General features: G+C 34.4%; 3 protein-coding genes across 7 annotated transcripts; 2 read left to right on the top strand and 1 right to left on the bottom strand.

Annotated features, from left to right (window-relative positions):
* The first annotated feature begins 452 nt into the window (after positions 1 to 452).
* On the top strand, positions 453 to 3,829 carry LOC107431371 (cysteine-rich receptor-like protein kinase 46). The gene is made up of 8 exons (XM_025078832.3): positions 453 to 942; positions 1,289 to 1,622; positions 1,995 to 2,123; positions 2,223 to 2,359; positions 2,447 to 2,657; positions 2,822 to 3,056; positions 3,174 to 3,327; positions 3,413 to 3,829. Exons 1-8 carry the CDS (start codon positions 529 to 531, stop codon positions 3,731 to 3,733), a joined length of 1,935 nt encoding a protein of 644 aa, XP_024934600.2. The 5' UTR covers positions 453 to 528; the 3' UTR covers positions 3,734 to 3,829.
* A 1,252-nt stretch (positions 3,830 to 5,081) lies between these two features.
* Positions 5,082 to 9,669, top strand: LOC107415477 (uncharacterized). The gene is made up of 17 exons (XM_016023817.4): positions 5,082 to 5,307; positions 5,388 to 5,500; positions 5,593 to 5,701; positions 5,785 to 5,849; positions 6,021 to 6,059; positions 6,376 to 6,472; positions 6,574 to 6,670; positions 6,777 to 6,840; positions 6,911 to 6,987; positions 7,108 to 7,186; positions 7,476 to 7,555; positions 7,745 to 7,829; positions 7,924 to 7,992; positions 8,098 to 8,165; positions 8,246 to 8,294; positions 8,441 to 8,942; positions 9,050 to 9,669. The coding sequence occupies exons 1-16, from the start codon at positions 5,241 to 5,243 to the stop codon at positions 8,810 to 8,812; spliced, it is 1,530 nt and encodes a 509-aa protein (XP_015879303.2). The 5' UTR covers positions 5,082 to 5,240; the 3' UTR covers positions 8,813 to 8,942; positions 9,050 to 9,669.
* Positions 9,332 to 14,900, bottom strand: LOC107431365 (mitogen-activated protein kinase kinase 3). Of its 5 annotated transcripts, XR_009638751.1 has the most exons (13): positions 14,744 to 14,900; positions 14,523 to 14,643; positions 14,091 to 14,345; positions 13,708 to 13,926; positions 13,452 to 13,589; positions 13,140 to 13,307; positions 12,757 to 12,870; positions 12,506 to 12,613; positions 12,067 to 12,158; positions 10,999 to 11,711; positions 10,516 to 10,682; positions 10,149 to 10,205; positions 9,332 to 9,472 (listed from the first exon to the last, which is right to left on the bottom strand). XR_009638751.1 is itself a non-coding variant. In XM_048472253.2 (10 exons), exons 2-10 carry the CDS (start codon positions 14,622 to 14,624, stop codon positions 11,351 to 11,353), a joined length of 1,557 nt encoding a protein of 518 aa, XP_048328210.2. In that variant the 5' UTR covers positions 14,625 to 14,643; positions 14,744 to 14,900; the 3' UTR covers positions 10,893 to 11,350. The 5 variants fall into 5 exon arrangements, 1 of the variants encoding a protein (XP_048328210.2); XR_009638749.1 differs by lacking the exon at positions 9,332 to 9,472 and having other exon boundaries at positions 10,088 to 10,205; positions 10,516 to 10,852; XR_009638748.1 differs by lacking the exon at positions 9,332 to 9,472 and having other exon boundaries at positions 10,088 to 10,205.
* Between the last annotated feature and the right edge of the window lie 420 nt (positions 14,901 to 15,320).

Below are 15,320 nucleotides of genomic sequence, written 5' to 3'. Positions count from 1 at the left end.
TGTGTCTCCACCAGCAATTTCTACTATATCCATATAATTGTTGGATAATTCTGTGTTTTTTTGTTTTTTTAGTAAATTGAATTATTCTCGATAATTTGCTGACAGTATTTGAGGATATAACAGAGAAAAAACTGAAGACAAACCAGGGTTTGAGCAGTGATTAGTGGTAAAATTGAGTTGTATTTGCGCGTTTCAGCTCTCCTACTGCTTTATCAGACAGCAACACGAGTGGGTTAGGTCCATACTATCTACTTTTCTTTCTCTTTCTTTTTTCAGTTTCTTTGTGTTCGTTTTGCCACCAAAACTTGTCTTAACATTCAAAAAAAAAAAAAAAAAAAAAAAAAAAGAACTGCCCCCTCTCAGACCCACACGTATAACCAACTAAAAATAACGAATAAAAAACAAGAAAACAACGGAAAAAGGAAAAGAATGTTATAATTAAAATGAAAAAAAAAAAAAAAATCTCTCTCCTTGATCTACCTCTGCATCTACATTCATGAATTTCATGCCTCTGTCCCTATCTTTTGTATGGCAGCCTCTGTTTTGTTCATCTTCTTCATTGTCATCCTTTGCCTTGTAGATTCCTCACGTGCAGAACCTCGAACAGAGCTAATGGCACGCTCATGCAGGCAAACTCACGTGCTTAATCCAACCAATTATGAGGACAACTACTACAGGATGGTGGCGGATATGGAAGAAGATATGGCACGCAACCTGTTTGCTTTTAGGGAGAAGGGTGAGCGGCCTGACCGCCTCTACGTGTTTTCTCAATGCATGGGGGATCTTTCTAGCGATGATTGTAGACAGTGCTTCAACGCCATCACAGATGTCTTGCCTGGTTGTTTTCCGGCAACTGGAGGTCGTGTTTTTTTCGATGGATGCTTTATAAGGGCTGAGAATTACAGCTTCTTCCGAGACGCCATTGAACCTGATGATTTAAGGGTGATTTTGAATCTTTCCTATTTCATTTTATTTTTTATTGATTCTGATTAATAAGGTGCAATATTTGACGAAACTGAGTTTGGTTTTGGATAAAAATTTTCATTTTGCAAGTTCAAACGATAGGGAACCTCAATTGTTAATTTTTATTTTTATTTTTTATTAATTCTTCATTTTCATTAATCTCAAATTTTGTTACATTGTTGGAAACATTGTTATTTGCTCTCTTATTTCAAACGGGCTTATGAAACCTATGACTTTTATATTGTCATCATTAGTTAAGCCTTATTATAGTGTTTAGTTTTCGTTTCACATCTTCTTACATTTCCTCTCTGTTGGGGTGGAACAGAGATGCAGTGCTAGTGTTGATGACAGGCCACTATTCGGTGCCACAGCAAGGAAAGTGGTTAATGACTTGGCAAGAATGGCTCCCGAAAATAATGGATTTGCAGTGGCATACCAAAGATCACCCCCTGATTTTTTTGTTTTTGCAATGGCTAATTGCTGGAAGACTATAGGCCCTGATTTGTGTTCTGCATGCCTGGCAAATGCTGCCCAAGGTTGCTCTTCATGCCTGCCTTCTACTGAGGCTCGCGTCTTCAATTCCGGCTGTGTTCTTCGTTACTCTGATTATGATTTTGGAAACAAACCTGATTACGACCATAAATCAAGTCTTTCCAGAGGTTAGTCTTGGTTAATGAACCTCAGTAGCATAGAGTTTACCACAATTACGCATGGATAGTTATGCCAACGAAAATTCTTCAATGGGTCCTCTAGAGCTTAGTAGTAACATTGTCTTATCATATCTTACGGGTATCTAAAATTTTCTATCAACTACTATTTTTCTTTTCCTCTTCTTCTTGTCTTTTTGGATCACAACATTTATATATGAACTAATGATATAATATCAGCATATATAATTACATTTTTTAGACAGATCAAAGATGTTTTAATTTCATAACTTTTATTTAGGTAGAATCAAGGTGCACTGCCCAATCTGATTTGGCATTTGACTAATACTTTCATGCATTATCCATTTCTTCAATTCACCACAGAATCTATCTTAAGGTACACCTCCTATGTTGTTGGTGGACTTGCTGTCAGCGCATTGATGATTATAATCGGATTCTACGTGGGTAAAACTGCTTACAGAAGGATAAATCGCCAGAGCCAATCAAATATTGGTACTGATCAAAACAGCTTTTTTCTTTCATTTTCATTCATCCGCAAAATCACAGACAATTTATTCAGTAAATTAATACCTTAACATAATCTTCCTAAAGGAACGGAGATTGATTTATCAGTGCTAAAGAGGAGCATAAGCTTCTTGCAGTTCAGCTACTCAACACTTGAGAAAGCAACCAACAGTTTCAATGAAGCCTTCAAGCTTGGTCAAGGTGGTTATGGCGAAGTGTTTAAGGTATTTGAATATATCTATATCAATTTATTTGCATTATTGTTTTCTTATTCTATTGCTTGGTTTCTATAACTATGCATATATTTGCAGGGAACCTTGGCTGATGGAAGAGAAATTGCTATAAAACGTTTATTTGCAAGTGGAAAGGGTCGAGCTGCAGAGGTCTGCAATGAAATGGATATAATAAGTAAGGCCCAACATAGAAACTTGGTTCGCTTCCTCGGTTGCTGTTTCACAGAAACAGACAGCTTCATTGTCTATGAATATCTTGTAAACAGAAGCCTAGACATTATTTTATTTGGTAAGCCATCTCTGCAATCCTTTGCCTTTTGAAATAACATCAAACAATTGTTAATGTAATATTGCATCACATAAATGACTATCCATTGCAATTTGCAGAGTGCAAAACCTTAAGTAGTTTCTTAATACTAACCTTGTTGATTTTGGGCTACCTACGGAAGGAAGATCCAGAGAAGAAGAAAGAATTAGATTGGAAAAAGAGGCTAGGAATTATCAAAGGAACAGCCGTAGGTTTGAAGTACCTCCATAAAGACTCTCAAATGAGAATAGTCCACAGAGACATCAAAGCAAGTAACATTTTATTAGACATGAAATACAGACCAAAGATTGCAGATTTTGGCCTGGCAAGGTTCTATTCGTGTGACAAAAGCCTTGTTAGCACTGCCATTGCGGGGACACTGTAAGTAAATATGCCATATATTTATGCAAATTCAGTGATTTTGGTCTACTAGCTAGCTAACTAAGTTCTGATAGATTGATCAATTAAAACTCATTCGCTTTTTGGATGGTTTTGCAGAGGATACATGGCTCCTGAATACCTTGCCTATGGACGACTAACTGATAAAGTTGATGTGTACAGCTTTGGGGTTGTTATGCTCGAGATTGTAAGTGGGATGAGAAACAACAAATTTAAGTCACCCGGATCATCTTTTGAAACTCTTGTCAATCATGTATGTGTATGATTTTATGCCTAATGCTTATTATTATTTGAATGTTCTCAACTTTGCTGAGAAAGTTTTCTTTCTTTGTGTATAGGCTTGGAATCACTTTCAAACAAATTCAGTGTCAGAAATTGTGGATAAATCAATAGAGATTGAAGATATTGAAGAAGCAATAAGAATTGTTCAGATAGGTCTTTTGTGTACCCAAGTATCACCCTCTAAACGTCCAGACATGACAGTGGTAAATCAAATGCTTAATGATAAAAACATAGAATTGCCAGCGCCGTTGAGGCCTCCTTTCGCCGATGAACATATGGAATTGTATTCTTTATTAGGTTCTGGTCGTAGGCAATTTTCAAGTACGTTTGATACATGTAAATCCCACCATGAAATTTTTGAACATGACCCTGTTTAATTTATGTTCATTAGACAGGATTTTTTTTTTTTTTTTTTGTGTTTGATGAGTAAATAGATTTTGGGTTTTCTTTTCTTTTGCTTAGGTTTCACGTAGCCCAGATTTTTGTAGTCTCACTTAAGTGTACTTAATTTTTTGGTTTGTTAAACTTTTAAAATTCGAGTTACATTATAAATCCTGAACTGGTTCGGTGTTAGTTTGTGAAAATATTGAGTCAGAAAGCAAATTGAAAGATATAGTGGGGCAAGCTTTTTTGGTTTTTCAATAAAATTTGCCAAAAATATATCTATCTAGTAAAATAGAGATAAAAAAAAAAAAGCCTTGTTTTTATTTTATTTTTTTGAAGTGAACTTATTTTACTTGTAATCCTCATGGGTATCAAAGATACTGTATGCTGTATGATATATACTAGGGTATTTTATAAACATGAAAATTTATTCATTAAAAAAAAAATATATATATATATATATATATATACAAAACAAAACTCCTAAACCCGTGCAGATTTTTAATGTTTTTTTGTTTTTTGGTGAATAAGCCAGTGGAGATTTTGTTATTGTGTATATATAGGGGTTTTTACTGTCCACTTGTTTATTGTACAATTTTTAATTTTTTAATTTTTTTTTGGTAATGAATTTGTTGTACTTCCCTCCTAACAAAATACTATTGAAAAAATAACAACTTAATCCATAAAATTAGATGATGATTTTAAGTTTGAATTCCCACTCTTTTTTTTTTTTTTTTTTTTAAAACTTATATATATATATATATATATAAGTTATTTAAAATATTCCAATCATACAAGATAATTTATTAAGTTGAATTAAAATACGTTTCTGATATAAAATACCAGAAACATTTTTTTTCTTATAATGATGAACATAGTAGAAACATTAAACACATCAATGTTAATATTTTGTAAAATGGGATTGGTCGGATAAAAAAATGTTAATTATTTTTACAATAAATTAATTTAATATTTTTTAATTAAAAAATTAACATTGCAGTGGGATATTACCTTATTTTATTTATTTTTTTCTTTCCACAGGTTATTTGAGGAGTTTAAAGACTTTTATCCTTAATTTAAATAAAAAAATATGTTAGGCGGGATTCAGTTATTTGAACATATACAAGAATTCAGAATGAATAACTTTGCCAAAAAAGGATATTCGGAATGAATAAAAAAAAAATAGAAATAAAAGAATTGAAAAACATTTTTTGGTTATAATTAACAAAGATTTCAAGTGGGGAAAAAAAAAAAGGAAATATATATAAGTTTTTAGAGTAGGCAGCAGATCCGCCAAAATTTGAAGAATAAAAGCAATCAAAATCGAGCTCCCGCCAAAGAAGCATGTGGGTCTCGCGCCAAGGCAATTAAACAGAAAATAGATAAAATAGAAAAACCAAAGCTCATGATGGACCACATCCCTGTGCTTCTTCTCCTTCGCTCCTTCCCAGCGATCTTTCTCTTAGCGGCTGTGCCTCTAAGTGTTCAACTGGTTTTTCCATGGAAAGCTCAGATCCTCGATCGCTGTTCCAAGACATCAGATTAAGAGAGCTAAATGGATTCAGAGGTATCTCCATTTCTCTCTCTCAAAAATACACACACATACACTTATATATCGTATCTAATAGCTTTCTCGGTGGTATTTAGTTCGCAAGCGATCGTATATCGGTGACGCCGCATCTGATTTCAGTGAAACTGGAGCTGTGGCCGTAGAACACGCCGGCGATGTAACTCCGCCGTTGGCTATTTCGTTTTGCAAGGTGAGCGCGTTTTGCGTTTAGACAAACTGTCTTTTTTTTTTTTTTTTTTTAATAGTGGAATCTTAAATCTTCGAGTCCTGTTATTTTTGCAGAGCAACAAGAACTCGCACATCCTCGCCGTGTCCGACGAGGACGGTTACGTGAGCTTGTTTGATACTCGTCGGCAGTTTGCATCTTCCTCCTCTCACCAGGAAAATGCAGGTTGTTAAAATCTTTAGATTTCTGCTATTGAATTTCGTCTATTTAACTTCCTTTTTATTGAGCTTTGCATTTCAAAATCTCAGAGAAAGCTAGGGTTTCTGAATGGATTGCGCATCATAATGCCGTGTTTGACTTATGTTGGATCAAGGTAATTCCATATTATTAACTTAATTGATCTTCAAGTGAAATCGTTTTAGCTGTGACTTTGCGATATTCGTAGGAGCCTGCGGTTAAATAAAAAAGATTTAGAGATGGTTGATATCCTAATTTAAAGTGATAAATTTGATGAGTTAATAATTTTATTAATTCGTTTTTCCAGGAGGATACTCGTATTCTGTCAGCTTCAGGTGATCAAACTGTAAGTGATTAAGTTATGATTTTCTGTTTACTTCTTGTTAGCATGATAGGAAGACTGAAGAACTCAATACTGAATTTTGAAAGATATTTTGTTCAAGTTTGGGAGTTGGATCTGTCAATTTAAAAAAGCGAGTAGCATTTATGGTTTAACTTACATGGAATTAGTCTACATGACTCAGTCACTAAGCTAATTGCTTACAATCTATGGAAAGAATATAGGTGTGTAATATGATTAGAGGGAGAGAAGATAAGGTTGGAAAAAATTACAGCTAATTCATCTTCTTAGCCAGTTATTCATTTCTCTGACCTTTTTACAGATTAAGGTGTGGGATGTTGAGAAAAGGAAATGTACTGAAATGTTAATGGGGCATACAGGAAGTGTAAAATCTATGTCACCTCATCCGGCTAATCCTGGTAGATCTGCATTTCTTCTGCATACCAGGTTTTATTTTCTCAATTATTTTGACTCTTTTTATATTAATGACATAATTTATGTTGTTTCTTATATTCGACAGAGATTATTGTCTCTGGTTCAAGAGATGGCTCCTTTGCTCTTTGGGATATGAGATGTAAATCCAACTCCAAAAGTAGGCACGAGGAGCTATGCTTAAGGTAAGTTATATCATGCACTCTGGTTTGCATGTGGTAGCATCTTTTTGCTTACTGAGAATGTGAATACTGAGTACGTTTTAATTTACATTTTAATTACTTAATGCAGCTCAATTGCTGTGGTTAAAGGAGCTCATCTTTCCACCCAAGCAAAGCGTGTGCGTCGTGGCAAGGTTTGTTGCTGATAATTTTTTGTCTCAACCAATTCCTTGGCACTTTTTATTCAGATTTGAACTCTTTCAGGCTGCTTCAATGAGTATCACATCAGTTCTTTATCTCAAAGATGGAATTTCTATTGCCACTGCTGGAGCTGTGGACAGGTACTTATGAAACAATAACTATGATTCACATTTAAATCTCAAATTTGCATGACAAGCCATATCACCAACGATTCTAATTATTCTTTAATATTTTATATGTGGCCTGTCGGTTCATTTCAGTGTTGTGAAGTTTTGGGACACCAGAAATCTGAAAACTGTAGTCACACAGACATGCCCTAATCCTGAGTCGACTGAGAAGGTTGGTGATGCTTCACTGTAAAATTGATTGATATGTCTAATCTGAGCCATGCTTTCTACCTTTGTGAAGTTCGGATCCAAGGCAATAATTTATTACTTGAAAGTTTGCATGTACAATCTAGCTATAATATAAGTAGCTGGAAATGCGGAAAGGATGAACAATTAGTGTGGAAAATATACTATTAAGAGTTTTCCCTTAGACACGCGCAAACATATATACATACCTTCACACAAACACATACATACATTGTCTTCTCAGTCGAAAGAAGTTGAGTTCCTCTTCATTTCAGGAAAGAAGATTACACGGTATATCTAGCTTGTCCCAAGATTCGAATGGAGTATCTCTTTCAGCGTCATGCATGGACAACAGGTATTTGCTGCTCTCTTTGTTTAACAATTCTGACAATTCTAACCATGAGTTTTTGGCGCATATCCTTGTTTGATGCATCCTTGGAATAACCATTGCAGTTTGTAGCATAAAAACATAGTATTGCTTTAACTAGTCAACAAAGAGGAACTCAAATGGACAACTTATGTTTTTCTTTTTCACTTGCATCAGAATATATCTATATAATGTATTTCAGCTTGAAAGGGGTCCTATCAAATCTTTCTATGGCTGCCAAATTGAATCATTTTTTGTGAAGGTGAGCATTGTTTTAAAAGCTCAATAATCCAGTTTTTTAATGCAAGCGGAAGTCCTGCATTCTTAAGCATCTTCAATTTGATTATGCATCGCAGTCAAGTATCAGCCCTGATGCAACTCACATACTTAGCGGTTCTAGCGATGGAAATGCGTATATTTGGCAGGTACCGTGCGTTTGTCTTCCATTTTATGCTTATCCGTGTGTTTGTATTCCATTTTATGCCTATTGAATTTGTTACTGGTTAGCTGAATTGGCCATTTCAAACCAGGTGAACAAGCCCCAAGATAATCCTACCATATTGAAAAACCATGATGGAGAAGTCACAGCAGTTGATTGGTAATCTTTCTTACCTAGTAATGCTGAGTGTTCTAATGTTACCTGATATCTTATAATACCATTTTTCTGAACATCTGCAGGTCTCCTTTGGAGACTGGGAAGATAGCAACCTCTTCTGATGATTTCACGGTATGCAATAGATACAGACAATAGGATATATGTTTTATAATGGTCTACAAATATGTAGAATTTTTAGTGCACTCTTTAAGATTTTATTGAATAAAATATGAATTGCCGACTAGTATCTAAAGCCAACATTTTACATCTTACAACAGGTACGCATTTGGAATTCTCAAAGTAGTTACTGCTCAAGCGCTAGAACGCCATCTACCAATAGGAGGGTAATGGCAGTACCTGGTGCAGAATGTAGAAAGCTTTTCATGAACGAATCAATGCCTCTTAAAAAGGAGAATGCTAACAGTTTGTGTACGGATGAAGTATCACATGAAGTCAAGTCACCGAGTCCTATCAAAATGTCCAAATGCACTACTCCTGAAGCACAGAAGAAAAGGTTCTTGTCGGATTCTGAATCAAACGAAACCCTTGAGAAAACTCCAGAAGCTGCATTGAGGAGCCCATCTTCTGTCTTGAACCCTCCTTCATCGCTTAAAAGGAAAACAATCCGCGATTATTTTATAGCTGCGTAAATGATCAGTAAATGATTCATTCAGTTGCCGCAGTTATATTATAGAATACGGAGTTATTGTTCATAGTGTTGATATTGCTGCTTGGTCTGCCACTACAGAAGCAAAGGCGCACCTGCGAAGCCTTTTTAAGGTTATTTACATTAATTTTCTCCTTTTATTATTCCTATTATTATTATTATTATTATTTTAAACGCGGGAAGATTTGATTCTCTATTGATCGGGTCTATCTACATGCAGGGTCCAAGTTGAAGTCTGGAAAAGCAAAATAAGACAACCTCAATTATTCTTTCCCCCAACCCAAAGGAAAGGATTTGGGTAGTTGACGTGAAAGATGTCAGCCATCAAATGATGTATCGTAAATATTTTATATTATTTTTTGTAGATGGACTCTAATCCTTTGAATTGGGGAAGAGATTCTTTTTGGTCATCCATATCGGTGGGAATAGTATGAGTTTGAATTGACGGTATAGATCAATAGACTTTCATGATAGTATACTAAACGTTCCTGGGAATCATTGGAACACTTGGGACGAAAATTTGCCAAACATAGGAACGGGCCTTAGAAGTATTCCTAAAAACCTTTTTCCGTTTCGTTCGGTGATGGAAGAATTTCAACTCGAAGGGACTTGCCGGCAATAGAACTTCGATTCCATTTCCATACTGAAAAAGAAAACATGGCTGAAATTTTAGTAAAGGATAGTTGCAACAATGTTATGCTGCAATCTAATGCTTAAAAAACTTTAGATATTGTTTCGTAAGCCAGTTTATTTCTGGTTTTCTAAAGCTTTACCTTCTTTTTTATTTTTTGCTGCAGGCTTGATACATTATTTAAATGACAGTTGCGACATTCTTATATAGCTATAAGCTTAAAAAAATACTAACAAATTTATAGCCGTTTAAATTCTGCATTTGTATTTTTGCAAAAGAGACGTCTAATTATCATTTAAATAAAATATCAATCCTATACACCTAAAATAAAAGTTTCGAAGGAAAAAAGGAAAATTAAGAACGAACTTACAACGAGCATTTGGTTTTCAATTTGCCACAAGCTTTTTTCAGTTTACCACAATTTATTGTATTAACAGAAAAAAATTACAATAATAAGAGGATTAACCCATTGAAAGCTTATAGTCTATTGGTAATCTGAATTATTTTAAAAAGTGCAGCCAAAGTTACCAAAAAGAATTTGATCAGTGGACTCGTTCTGTTTATGCTCGTCAACTTTTTGCCTCCCTTTTTTTATTTTATTTTTTCCCTTTAAATTAAAACTTCAGCTTTATGCTGTATCAATTTTAACATTGATTATGAATAACATACAAAGTGTAGCTACACAAACCAGGCAGGAGAAGATGCATATTTTCAAGTTCTTGCGGGTTGATGGTTGAGATCTTTCCTGAGGAAAAAAAGAAAAAAATACTTTGATTCAAAATCTGAAGCTAATATAAAATAAATAAAAACAAAAAATTTTAGAGATCTGAAGCTAATACGTATTCCATTTTGAAAAACTTTAATTTGCATTCTGAATACTCAAAAGGAACATAACTATTTTTCAAATCTCTCTACCATTTTCCTAATTTAATTTTAATCGACTTTCTAGGAAATAAAATTTGCTAAAAACATGTTCGCTGTATCAAAAAGATGGAACTTTTTACATGAGATTTTTAAAAAGCGAGTGTTTTGCTCATCTTTTATCAGGTGTATACCTGGTATTCGTACGTCTCTATCGAAGTTTAGATTGAGGATGATGGCATTTATCTTCAACATTCACTCTGTTACAGCTACTCCAAACTCTTGCTAGTCAAGATTCGATGCCATGACCTTAACAAATATAAACCACCCTTTTCTGATCCGAGTCAAAAGCCAAACAGCACTGAGAAACACTTATAATCAAACAAAATATCCAAGATTTGTTCATAAGATAATAGTGAGTTCATTAAAAAGACTCTAGCCTATAAAGAAGCCCAGGCTTCGCCCTTTTCCACTAAATCTGACAAAGCCATTCATCTATAGCTATATGAAGTATATATGCTTTCTGACAAACTAGAAAAGGGGAAAAAAATAAAAAAATAAAAAAATAAAAAAATAAAAAAATAAAAAAAAGAAAAAAAAAAAAGAAAAAAAAAAGATAAGAGTAGCAGGAAATATATATTGCACATGATTATAGCAAAGAGGAGTGTTTCCCATACCTGCATGCTACGGATACCAACTGTTTCATGCTGGAGAAGATTTTGTCACATTAGCAGCTAGCAAGATGTGGAGCTTGTAGACAACATTTTTGTGCTCTTCACAGGAGGTAGAGGAAAACCTTAACAGGAAAGATAGGGGCTGGGGATGAGATTCTGGTACTCCTCAGTGGATATAACTTATACGCTTTTACCAAGGAGAACTAATAGTATATTAACATTTTGGATAAGCTTAATGTTCAAAGTTGATTGCAAACTAACAGCCACCACATATTGATAAGAAACGTTTCATCCTTCCAAGTCAGGAAAATACACGAAGAATGTTGAAACTACTAGCCTGGTAGGCAATCCATGATCACTGCATGATATAAAGCTCTTGTTTAGCAATGTGATAGCACCCAATCATACTGCTTCGCTCCAGGATGAACTGCTCGCGAAATGTACCCATTCGTTTACTAGAAATATCGATAGAAAGGTCTTTAAAACTTGGCAAGCCCTCTACTTGTAGACCATCTCCACATATAAGGAACTGATTCCCAATGATAAAGGATCCTGAAACCCTTATTGCAATTCCATCCTGACCATGAGAACGACATTGAAGTTTCTCCACAACATGCACAAGTCTTTCAGGTGGCCAATCACCTGCTAATGTACTCCGTATACTTGAGAGAGTAGAAAAGATATCATTTGAACCAACTGATTGCTTTCCAGAGAAACTAGAAAAATACAAAGATCACATCAAGACATGCGATAGTTATAGCATTTTTTCTTTTAAAAAAAAATAAATAAATAAAAAAGAATATTTTCCTCCAGTTTTATCCTAGCGAGTAGCTTAAAGCAGCATATATTGGGGACATTTCTTATTTCAGAAATTTACAGATTCTAATATTTTTTCCGAGATATTGTCAAATCATGAGTTCCCTTAATATTGGTCAAATAACATTAATCCTTTGAGTAAAGCTTGTGTTGATAGACAAGTCACAGTGTTTGAATTCTTCAAACCTTCTCGTGCCACAATAATTTTCATTTATAGGAAATGATACATAAATTTATTTTTGAGCTGTACATTACCTGAAGATTGAATCTTCATTATACAAGGTCTTTGTATGCAGCCAGAGCTCATCAGGCCCATCGAAGAGCAAGTAATAGTGTATTGTAAGCATCTGCTCAGAAAATAGTAAGAATATTAGCACAAGCACTTAACTTAACTCTGTTTCAAGAAATAGCTTTAACTTTAATCTAAAGTCTTTAGCTATTGTATCATCTACTTGGTATGGCTCCTAAGCAAGCAAATGAGCCAGAAGCAGTTATCAATAAACATCTTAGTGCAAGACTATTTTGCATGGAAAACAACTGGCTAGATAAAAGATCAAATTTCATAAAAAAATTTATAGGTCCATCCAGCGTAATATCTTAATTCACATTGAACATTAACAGTGACTTGTAAATATTTAACACCATTTGTTGCATCATAATGGAAAAAAAAAAAAAAAAAATGTCAGATACTCACATCAGCCAAATCCTTCAGTTTTTGTGTTGGATCAAAAACACTTTGAACAAATGATGCCAAGTCTATTTGACCATCTTCATACTTTGTAATGAAGGGATGTGAAAGTAGCTGCAGCAGGAGAACTTTTTTTATCAACTATTTCCTACTTGTAAGAGACAAAGACAGATAACAATATTCTAGTTCTAGAGTTCTCTGCACAAAACTTATGATGTTTTTTATTGAGGCTGTGGCTGATAAAGCTATTTGCTCACCTGCTCAGCTGTTGGTCTATCATCTGGATTCTTCTGCAAACAAGTTTCGATAAATGAGCAGAACTCCGATGAAAAATTGTGTTTAGAAGGTGATGGTGATGGATCATCCAGGATCTGCCATACAATCCATGAATTTTTTGTTGCAAAACAAACTACTGAAGTACAAATAATGGGAAGCATATGAAAATGATAACACTAGGCATCAATATTGGGAATGAGAACAAAATGTTCAAATTTTCAATAATTAAATATTTAGATTGAAAGATGCAATATTTCCAGGATTAAATATTAAATTTCAAGGTTGCAACTTCTATTTCTTTTTTCTTTTATGTCTGAGAGGGTGGTTAAGTGAAGCAACACAAAAAAACAACACTAAATGTCACCTGCAACATAAGATTGACAGGTCCTTCACTAGCTGTATATGGAAATTCTCCAGTACCACACTCAAAAAGAGCAAGACCAAGGCTCCAAATATCAGCTGGATAAGAATAATTATCATTTCGAATCCGCTCAGGAGACATGTATGTAACAGTCCCAACAAAAGTAGCACACTGGTAAAAATCAGATTCTCTCATCAGTCATCAAAAATCCCAAACCAGACACTGATTCCCTCAAAATTGAATAAATTAAAGGATCCAACTTTTAAAAAAATAATAATAATAAAATAAAAATTACAAAATATAATTAAAACTAACCATCGCCACTGAATTCTCTAATCCCGCACTAATTCCAAAATCTGTAATTTTGGCCTCACCCTTGAGATTTACAAGCAAATTGGCAGGCTTTATGTCTCTGTGAACTAGGTGCCTCACACCATGCAAATATCTCAGTCCCTGCCATATACTCATCATAAATAGTTTTAAAAAAAATAAAATAAAATAAGCAACAACAACAATGCAGCACATTGTGCCTCAAGTAGAAAAAAAGTGAAAAAATTTAACTAAGTATTACATGCAGAAGCTTTTGAAACATAGCCGAAAGAACAGGTTCTGGTATTCTTTTACGCAACCGCAATATATCTGCCAAGGATCCTCCATCCATATACTCCAAAGCTATGCTGATTTGGCCAGAGTCTGGCGTATAAAACGCCCCGTGGAATTCCACAAGCCCTTCGTAACAAGCTGCTTCACACAGTGTCCGAATTTCAGTCAGCAACTGTTGCCTCTTTTCCTAAACACACAGATGCATCACAGTTTGAATCCTACCCAAATCCTATTCAATTCGCTTCAAATTCTATCATTTAATTCAATTTTTTTATACAATCCAGAATCAAATTTCAGCCAAACAAACAACGAATTGCGAGAGAAGTGAACGTGAGATCCAATTAAAAATACCTTTTCGAAGATATTGATCTTCTTGAGCGCCAAAATCCGATGCGTGGGAATATGTATAGCTCTCTGAACAACGCTGCTCGCACCGCTTCCTATGGCTCCGAAAATCCTCATCTCATTCGAAGCACACCGATACGTCTTCTCAGTCTCGCTCTCATCGATCGCAGAAGAAGACGTGCACTTGTGCAATCCAAGCTCATTGATATTGTACACTCCGTACGATCTGCTCAACAAGTTTACTGTTCCACCGTCCGACAACTTCCACAAAATTCGAAAATAAAAATTTCACTCCGAGAAATCAGAAAGATCGACTCGTTTTTTTTTTTTTTTTTTTCTTTTTTCTTTTTTGGTTTCGGAATTTGTTTTTTTTTTTTTTTTTTGCTCTGCGAATTAAGTGTGAAAAAGAAAAAATACATTAAAAAAAAAAAAACTTACTGTGTAAGAATCGGAAGGATCTAAGGTTGAGCCGCTGGAGAATCCCTTCTCAGCATCAAACAATGGAGTGAGCTTCTTTCTTAACTCTTCCAACCCGGCCATATTTTTTATGCAATTTTCACTGCATTAATTTGAATTCCAAGAGAAATTACAAATAATATGCAAACAAGAAAAATATGAGATATCAAGAAGGATATGAATAATGGATTTGTTTCGCTTACGATTGAAATTGAGTTTCTAACTCCCAACTGCTTTTGGCTGTCGTGTGCTTGTTAATACGCTCGGTTTAATGTCCTTTGTCTATGCTTCAAATCCAAGGCAAATTGGATAAAAAAAATAATAAAAAATAAAAAATAAAAGAAACCTCCCTCCTCCGTTTCAGTTCCTTACTGTGGGTTCTATGTCCAGTTCTGCAGTTACCCAATCATTTACCGCCATGTAGCGGCACCCCACAAACCCAATTTTTATTTTCACTTTTATTATTATTTACCCAATTTTAATTTTTATTATTATTATTTTTGTTTGGTTTCAAAACGGTGCTGCGGATTCAATTCAACGACAGAAAGAGAATGTCGTTTCGGTCGCTTTTGGCAAACGGATTCAGATTCAATCAGTATGCTCCTGTGTCCAAAAACATTAATAAATAAATAAATAAATCAATTGCTGATTGGTTATTAGATTTTATTTAATTGTTTGTAATTTTTTTATATAAATGTAAGTCCATGCCATTTAAAGTTTGTTAGATTTGTAAATTAATTATAAAACTAACAAAAACAAAAAAAATAATAAATATCATAT

The sequence above is a fragment of the Ziziphus jujuba genome, chromosome 4 (genome assembly GCF_031755915.1).
Source record: "Ziziphus jujuba cultivar Dongzao chromosome 4, ASM3175591v1".
Classification (NCBI taxonomy): domain Eukaryota; kingdom Viridiplantae; phylum Streptophyta; class Magnoliopsida; order Rosales; family Rhamnaceae; genus Ziziphus; species Ziziphus jujuba.
This window is presented reverse-complemented; position numbering and strand designations above follow the sequence as displayed.